Source organism: Pecten maximus, unplaced genomic scaffold (genome assembly GCF_902652985.1).
Source record: "Pecten maximus unplaced genomic scaffold, xPecMax1.1, whole genome shotgun sequence".
NCBI lineage: Eukaryota > Metazoa > Mollusca > Bivalvia > Pectinida > Pectinidae > Pecten > Pecten maximus.
The window spans coordinates 1-9,755 of record NW_022981267.1 but is presented as its reverse complement, the minus strand read 5'-3'; the positions used below and the strand labels follow the sequence as shown (position 1 = coordinate 9,755).

The 9,755-nt window shown below is 33.8% G+C and overlaps 1 protein-coding gene across 1 annotated transcript; it reads right to left on the bottom strand.

Moving 5' to 3' along the window:
* Positions 1-63: 63 nt before the first annotated feature.
* On the bottom strand, positions 64-9,574 carry LOC117319982 (deleted in malignant brain tumors 1 protein-like; the record flags this gene model as incomplete). Its single annotated transcript, XM_033874677.1, has 14 exons — positions 64-242; positions 642-780; positions 1,974-2,218; positions 2,639-2,777; positions 2,996-3,174; positions 3,575-3,713; positions 4,906-5,150; positions 5,571-5,709; positions 5,928-6,106; positions 6,505-6,643; positions 7,837-8,081; positions 8,502-8,640; positions 8,859-9,037; positions 9,436-9,574. Coding segments are annotated over 14 exons (2,424 nt in total), but the record flags the coding sequence as incomplete, so codon positions are not given.
* Positions 9,575-9,755: the final 181 nt, after the last annotated feature.

Below are 9,755 nucleotides of genomic sequence, written 5' to 3'. Positions count from 1 at the left end.
GATATTTAAACTTTGGATGTAACTGGAATAGCTTGGATATACTTTGATGGGAAAATCAGTTACCATCTGTTGGAGGAAGACAAACAACACCAGCATCTTCACCATGACCACAATTTTCTGTTCCCCATCCCGGAAAGGTGCAATCCTCCAGTCTATATTCGTCTCCAGAACATTCCACATCGTCCATCCATGTTGGTTCGGATCCAGCACCGAATTGTGCTTCCCGTCTGTAACTGCCTCCACTGTTTTTAAAATGTACAAATATAGTTCGACAAATAGAAATAATTCAATTGTAAATGTGATTTTATTGAATCTTTACAAAACTTGAAGAGCGATAAAACATTATTAAATGTTAAATGTTTGATCCGTTAAAACATAGCACACAAAACAATATCGTTGCTTTTGTTAAATTCATCAACCAAAGACTAGGACGATCTAAGATTGAATTTTTTTTCTGGAGGAGATCGATCTTTTTTTTTCTGTAAAATAATTCAACTGACGCATGGGCACAATTTCATTAAAAAATCAACAAACATAACAAAGATGACTCGAGACCCCGATCATGATACAAATGTACATTTAAACTAAATTTTACATACAAAATCAGCGTCATTGATTGTGTCTCAACTGGGGACATTTACCGATATCCAAGCTGTCTACAAACCACCCTGGCATCTGTTTCGTCCCACAGGTCGTCACAAACCGTTCCCCAACGGTTATTATGATAGATCTCTATACGTCCTTCATGCTTGGTCCCACCATTTACAAGTCGTATGGATCCTTAAACGGTTCGAGTTAAAACAATACACAACCAGTTATAGAACAAATATGATTAACTTCAAATTTTAAATGTATTAATTGGGTCATCGATGAGTTACTATACATTACTAACTTACTTCTTGGTGTCATTGATATTTAATATAGTAGTAATCTAGTATAAAATAGTCATAATCACTTTTCCCCGAATTTAAGCGCATTCATAATTCTTTTAACTATGTTATTAACTTCATCAATCCTTTCTTCTTTTTTCAGATATGCCGATAATACATATTATAATTCAGACGAGATATAACTGTCTTGAAAACATCCGACAAATGAATTAACTTGCTTGAATAAACATTAATCTTGAAAGGAACATTTGAGAATTGCAAATGAAAAAGTGAAAAATTTCTGGACTGCAATGTTCATTGAAGTAGCATATAATTCACAATTTCAAAATAAATTCAAGGAATAATCTGAAATTATTTGGGAAAAACAAACAAATAAATAAAAAAAAATCAATAGAAAAATCCAAAGTGAATATCTTAACTGAGGTATTTTAACTCCTTTAAAGAATGGAAATTTTACAATCACTTGTGGACTCGGTCATTTTATCATATTTGTATAACTCCCAAAGGAAGGATTGATGTAAAATGAATGTTCTTTTCCATACTTTATTTCAAATACGAAATGTGATAAAATGAAGGGGAATATTATTACTCAGAGTTGATTTTATTGGGATCAAGATATCATCATGCCATTGACAAAATATGAAAAATGATGGAATACACTTCAGCCGGCAAGCAATTGAAATTTGCGAGATCATAACTAATCAGACAATATAAAAGTGTAAAAATACTCATATAAACATCAAACTACTATACAGAATAAGTGAATATTACTCTTCTAGAGTCATTTATCATACAATATTTAAATAAAACAATGGAAAAGATATCTTTATCCGAAATGTTATAAGATAGTTTGTTAGTTGATAATTTAATGAAAGGTGTTGATATTAAACATTCTATATCGTTATGGTATTTCCACTAGGAGTATGTCAGTGAAGAAAAGGTTGTTATCACCTCAATAGTTTCCATGGTTATCATGTGTTAAGACATGTTGCAAATTCATAATAAAAATATTAGCATACTGTATGTCATTAACAACGACCGAGAATGACTTGTGAACAATAATGAAAGAAACAAACTACTTACCTTGTGTTGGTGTGGTAGTGGACCTGGTAGTGGTAGTCGACTGTGTCGTTGTCGTTGTAGGCAACGTCGCTGTTGATGGTATACAAACTACACCAGCATCCTCGCTATGACCACAATTTTCTATCTGCCATCCTGGAAAGACGCAATCCACGAGCCTAGATTCATTCCCAGAACATTCCACGTTGTCCATCCATGTTGGTTCTGATCCAGCGCCGAAGGACGCTTCCCGTGTGTAGTTGCCTCCACTGTCGGTATAATATACAAACAATTTCGGTGAGTGTAAGCAATATCAACGTCAATGTCCATATTTTGCATTATTTAAGTATGCAATGCATTAATGTATGGATACACTCGAATATAAGATATACAATTTAAACTGAATTCCCCCAACAAAAAACAAAGCAAATTCTTTTTGATTTTCTTGATATTTATTCTTCAGACCATGATGATATCAACTTATATTTCTTTTGCTGCAATAGATCATTTGGCTTCTCAATTAAAGACAACAACTAAAGAAACAGAAACTTAATTAAGATATCATTCACAATGAAAAGCATTATTCACAATCAATGCCCGTTTAATGGCAGCAGACACCATACATGTTATCTTGCAATTTGAGTCTTATAGACAAACTTCCACGATTTAGTACGTCAAAGATCACTTACCTGTATCCAAGCTGTCTGCAAACAACCCTTGCATCTGAGTCGTCCCAGCTGTCGTCACATACCGTTCCCCAACGGTCGTCATGGTAGATTTCAATACGACCCTCATACTGTGTCGCACCATTTACTAGTCGTAAAGATCCTAAAATGGTTAGAGTATAGCCAGCGGTTAATGGATACATTAAAGACTCGCTAGAGTGTGTTTTAAACTGTTTAAGAATATTAACGTTAAGATATAAATATTATTATTTAGATTTTGTATTTCCCCCGAAGAAATACACAATAGCTTGATAGATTTCGGATATAACTTTGGATGTAACTGGAATAGCTTGGATATACTTTGATGGGAAAATCAGTTACCATCTGTTGGAGGAAGACAAACAACACCAGCATCTTCACCATGACCACAATTTTCTGTTCCCCATCCCGGAAAGGTGCAATCCTCCAGTCTATATTCGTCTCCAGAACATTCCACATCGTCCATCCATGTTGGTTCGGATCCAGCACCGAATTGTGCTTCCCGTCTGTAACTGCCTCCACTGTTTTTAAAATGTACAAATATAGTTCGACAAATAGAAATAATTCAATTGTAAATGTGATTTTATTGAATCTTTACAAAACTTGAAGAGCGATAAAACATTATTAAATGTTAAATGTTTGATCCGTTAAAACATAGCACACAAAACAATATCGTTGCTTTTGTTAAATTCATCAACCAAAGACTAGGACGATCTAAGATTGAATTTTTTTCTGGAGGAGATCGATCTTTTTTTTTTCCTGTAAAATAATTCAACTGACGCATGGGCACAATTTCATTAAAAAATCAACAAACATAACAAAGATGACTCGAGACCCCGATCATGATACAAATGTACATTTAAACTAAATTTTACATACAAAATCAGCGTCATTGATTGTGTCTCAACTGGGGACATTTACCGATATCCAAGCTGTCTACAAACCACCCTGGCATCTGTTTCGTCCCACAGGTCGTCACAAACCGTTCCCCAACGGTTATTATGATAGATCTCTATACGTCCTTCATGCTTGGTCCCACCATTTACAAGTCGTATGGATCCTTAAACGGTTCGAGTTAAAACAATACACAACCAGTTATAGAACAAATATGATTAACTTCAAATTTTAAATGTATTAATTGGGTCATCGATGAGTTACTATACATTACTAACTTACTTCTTGGTGTCATTGATATTTAATATAGTAGTAATCTAGTATAAAATAGTCATAATCACTTTTCCCCGAATTTAAGCGCATTCATAATTCTTTTAACTATGTTATTAACTTATCAATCCTTTCTTCTTTTTTCAGATATGCCGATAATACATATTATAATTCAGACGAGATATAACTGTCTTGAAAACATCCGACAAATGAATTAACTTGCTTGAATAAACATTAATCTTGAAAGGAACATTTGAGAATTGCAAATGAAAAAGTGAAAAATTTCTGGACTGCAATGTTCATTGAAGTAGCATATAATTCACAATTTCAAAATAAATTCAAGGAATAATCTGAAATTATTTGGGAAAAACAAACAAATAAATAAAAAAAAATCAATAGAAAAATCCAAAGTGAATATCTTAACTGAGGTATTTTAACTCCTTTAAAGAATGGAAATTTTACAATCACTTGTGGACTCGGTCATTTTATCATATTTGTATAACTCCCAAAGGAAGGATTGATGTAAAATGAATGTTCTTTTCCATACTTTATTTCAAATACGAAATGTGATAAAATGAAGGGGAATATTATTACTCAGAGTTGATTTTATTGGGATCAAGATATCATCATGCCATTGACAAAATATGAAAAATGATGGAATACACTTCAGCCGGCAAGCAATTGAAATTTGCGAGATCATAACTAATCAGACAATATAAAAGTGTAAAAATACTCATATAAACATCAAACTACTATACAGAATAAGTGAATATTACTCTTCTAGAGTCATTTATCATACAATATTTAAATAAAACAATGGAAAAGATATCTTTATCCGAAATGTTATAAGATAGTTTGTTAGTTGATAATTTAATGAAAGGTGTTGATATTAAACATTCTATATCGTTATGGTATTTCCACTAGGAGTATGTCAGTGAAGAAAAGGTTGTTATCACCTCAATAGTTTCCATGGTTATCATGTGTTAAGACATGTTGCAAATTCATAATAAAAATATTAGCATACTGTATGTCATTAACAACGACCGAGAATGACTTGTGAACAATAATGAAAGAAACAAACTACTTACCTTGTGTTGGTGTGGTAGTGGACCTGGTAGTGGTAGTCGACTGTGTCGTTGTCGTTGTAGGCAACGTCGCTGTTGATGGTATACAAACTACACCAGCATCCTCGCTATGACCACAATTTTCTATCTGCCATCCTGGAAAGACGCAATCCACGAGCCTAGATTCATTCCCAGAACATTCCACGTTGTCCATCCATGTTGGTTCTGATCCAGCGCCGAAGGACGCTTCCCGTGTGTAGTTGCCTCCACTGTCGGTATAATATACAAACAATTTCGGTGAGTGTAAGCAATATCAACGTCAATGTCCATATTTTGCATTATTTAAGTATGCAATGCATTAATGTATGGATACACTCGAATATAAGATATACAATTTAAACTGAATTCCCCCAACAAAAAACAAAGCAAATTCTTTTTGATTTTCTTGATATTTATTCTTCAGACCATGATGATATCAACTTATATTTCTTTTGCTGCAATAGATCATTTGGCTTCTCAATTAAAGACAACAACTAAAGAAACAGAAACTTAATTAAGATATCATTCACAATGAAAAGCATTATTCACAATCAATGACCGTTTAATGGCAGCAGACACCATACATGTTATCTTGCAATTTGAGTCTTATAGACAAACTTCCACGATTTAGTACGTCAAAGATCACTTACCTGTATCCAAGCTGTCTGCAAACAACCCTTGCATCTGAGTCGTCCCAGCTGTCGTCACATACCGTTCCCCAACGGTCGTCATGGTAGATTTCAATACGACCCTCATACTGTGTCGCACCATTTACTAGTCGTAAAGATCCTAAAATGGTTAGAGTATAGCCAGCGGTTAATGGATACATTAAAGACTCGCTAGAGTGTGTTTTAAACTGTTTAAGAATATTAACGTTAAGATATAAATATTATTATTTAGATTTTGTATTTCCCCCGAAGAAATACACAATAGCTTGATAGATTTCGGATATAACTTTGGATGTAACTGGAATAGCTTGGATATACTTTGATGGGAAAATCAGTTACCATCTGTTGGAGGAAGACAAACAACACCAGCATCTTCACCATGACCACAATTTTCTGTTCCCCATCCCGGAAAGGTGCAATCCTCCAGTCTATATTCGTCTCCAGAACATTCCACATCGTCCATCCATGTTGGTTCGGATCCAGCACCGAATTGTGCTTCCCGTCTGTAACTGCCTCCACTGTTTTTAAAATGTACAAATATAGTTCGACAAATAGAAATAATTCAATTGTAAATGTGATTTTATTGAATCTTTACAAAACTTGAAGAGCGATAAAACATTATTAAATGTTAAATGTTTGATCCGTTAAAACATAGCACACAAAACAATATCGTTGCTTTTGTTAAATTCATCAACCAAAGACTAGGACGATCTAAGATTGAATTTTTTTCTGGAGGAGATCGATCTTTTTTTTTCTGTAAAATAATTCAACTGACGCATGGGCACAATTTCATTAAAAAATCAACAAACATAACAAAGATGACTCGAGACCCCGATCATGATACAAATGTACATTTAAACTAAATTTTACATACAAAATCAGCGTCATTGATTGTGTCTCAACTGGGGACATTTACCGATATCCAAGCTGTCTACAAACCACCCTGGCATCTGTTTCGTCCCACAGGTCGTCACAAACCGTTCCCCAACGGTTATTATGATAGATCTCTATACGTCCTTCATGCTTGGTCCCACCATTTACAAGTCGTATGGATCCTTAAACGGTTCGAGTTAAAACAATACACAACCAGTTATAGAACAAATATGATTAACTTCAAATTTTAAATGTATTAATTGGGTCATCGATGAGTTACTATACATTACTAACTTACTTCTTGGTGTCATTGATATTTAATATAGTAGTAATCTAGTATAAAATAGTCATAATCACTTTTCCCCGAATTTAAGCGCATTCATAATTCTTTTAACTATGTTATTAACTTCATCAATCCTTTCTTCTTTTTTCAGATATGCCGATAATACATATTATAATTCAGACGAGATATAACTGTCTTGAAAACATCCGACAAATGAATTAACTTGCTTGAATAAACATTAATCTTGAAAGGAACATTTGAGAATTGCAAATGAAAAAGTGAAAAATTTCTGGACTGCAATGTTCATTGAAGTAGCATATAATTCACAATTTCAAAATAAATTCAAGGAATAATCTGAAATTATTTGGGAAAAACAAACAAATAAATAAAAAAAAATCAATAGAAAAATCCAAAGTGAATATCTTAACTGAGGTATTTTAACTCCTTTAAAGAATGGAAATTTTACAATCACTTGTGGACTCGGTCATTTTATCATATTTGTATAACTCCCAAAGGAAGGATTGATGTAAAATGAATGTTCTTTTCCATACTTTATTTCAAATACGAAATGTGATAAAATGAAGGGGAATATTATTACTCAGAGTTGATTTTATTGGGATCAAGATATCATCATGCCATTGACAAAATATGAAAAATGATGGAATACACTTCAGCCGGCAAGCAATTGAAATTTGCGAGATCATAACTAATCAGACAATATAAAAGTGTAAAAATACTCATATAAACATCAAACTACTATACAGAATAAGTGAATATTACTCTTCTAGAGTCATTTATCATACAATATTTAAATAAAACAATGGAAAAGATATCTTTATCCGAAATGTTATAAGATAGTTTGTTAGTTGATAATTTAATGAAAGGTGTTGATATTAAACATTCTATATCGTTATGGTATTTCCACTAGGAGTATGTCAGTGAAGAAAAGGTTGTTATCACCTCAATAGTTTCCATGGTTATCATGTGTTAAGACATGTTGCAAATTCATAATAAAAATATTAGCATACTGTATGTCATTAACAACGACCGAGAATGACTTGTGAACAATAATGAAAGAAACAAACTACTTACCTTGTGTTGGTGTGGTAGTGGACCTGGTAGTGGTAGTCGACTGTGTCGTTGTCGTTGTAGGCAACGTCGCTGTTGATGGTATACAAACTACACCAGCATCCTCGCTATGACCACAATTTTCTATCTGCCATCCTGGAAAGACGCAATCCACGAGCCTAGATTCATTCCCAGAACATTCCACGTTGTCCATCCATGTTGGTTCTGATCCAGCGCCGAAGGACGCTTCCCGTGTGTAGTTGCCTCCACTGTCGGTATAATATACAAACAATTTCGGTGAGTGTAAGCAATATCAACGTCAATGTCCATATTTTGCATTATTTAAGTATGCAATGCATTAATGTATGGATACACTCGAATATAAGATATACAATTTAAACTGAATTCCCCCAACAAAAAACAAAGCAAATTCTTTTTGATTTTCTTGATATTTATTCTTCAGACCATGATGATATCAACTTATATTTCTTTTGCTGCAATAGATCATTTGGCTTCTCAATTAAAGACAACAACTAAAGAAACAGAAACTTAATTAAGATATCATTCACAATGAAAAGCATTATTCACAATCAATGCCCGTTTAATGGCAGCAGACACCATACATGTTATCTTGCAATTTGAGTCTTATAGACAAACTTCCACGATTTAGTACGTCAAAGATCACTTACCTGTATCCAAGCTGTCTGCAAACAACCCTTGCATCTGAGTCGTCCCAGCTGTCGTCACATACCGTTCCCCAACGGTCGTCATGGTAGATTTCAATACGACCCTCATACTGTGTCGCACCATTTACTAGTCGTAAAGATCCTAAAATGGTTAGAGTATAGCCAGCGGTTAATGGATACATTAAAGACTCGCTAGAGTGTGTTTTAAACTGTTTAAGAATATTAACGTTAAGATATAAATATTATTATTTAGATTTTGTATTTCCCCCGAAGAAATACACAATAGCTTGATAGATTTCGGATATAACTTTGGATGTAACTGGAATAGCTTGGATATACTTTGATGGGAAAATCAGTTACCATCTGTTGGAGGAAGACAAACAACACCAGCATCTTCACCATGACCACAATTTTCTGTTCCCCATCCCGGAAAGGTGCAATCCTCCAGTCTATATTCGTCTCCAGAACATTCCACATCGTCCATCCATGTTGGTTCGGATCCAGCACCGAATTGTGCTTCCCGTCTGTAACTGCCTCCACTGTTTTTAAAATGTACAAATATAGTTCGACAAATAGAAATAATTCAATTGTAAATGTGATTTTATTGAATCTTTACAAAACTTGAAGAGCGATAAAACATTATTAAATGTTAAATGTTTGATCCGTTAAAACATAGCACACAAAACAATATCGTTGCTTTTGTTAAATTCATCAACCAAAGACTAGGACGATCTAAGATTGAATTTTTTTCTGGAGGAGATCGATCTTTTTTTTTCTGTAAAATAATTCAACTGACGCATGGGCACAATTTCATTAAAAAATCAACAAACATAACAAAGATGACTCGAGACCCCGATCATGATACAAATGTACATTTAAACTAAATTTTACATACAAAATCAGCGTCATTGATTGTGTCTCAACTGGGGACATTTACCGATATCCAAGCTGTCTACAAACCACCCTGGCATCTGTTTCGTCCCACAGGTCGTCACAAACCGTTCCCCAACGGTTATTATGATAGATCTCTATACGTCCTTCATGCTTGGTCCCACCATTTACAAGTCGTATGGATCCTTAAACGGTTCGAGTTAAAACAATACACAACCAGTTATAGAACAAATATGATTAACTTCAAATTTTAAATGTATTAATTGGGTCATCGATGAGTTACTATACATTACTAACTTACTTCTTGGTGTCATTGATATTTAATATAGTAGTAATCTAGTATAAAATGTTTTCCCAAGCCCATTT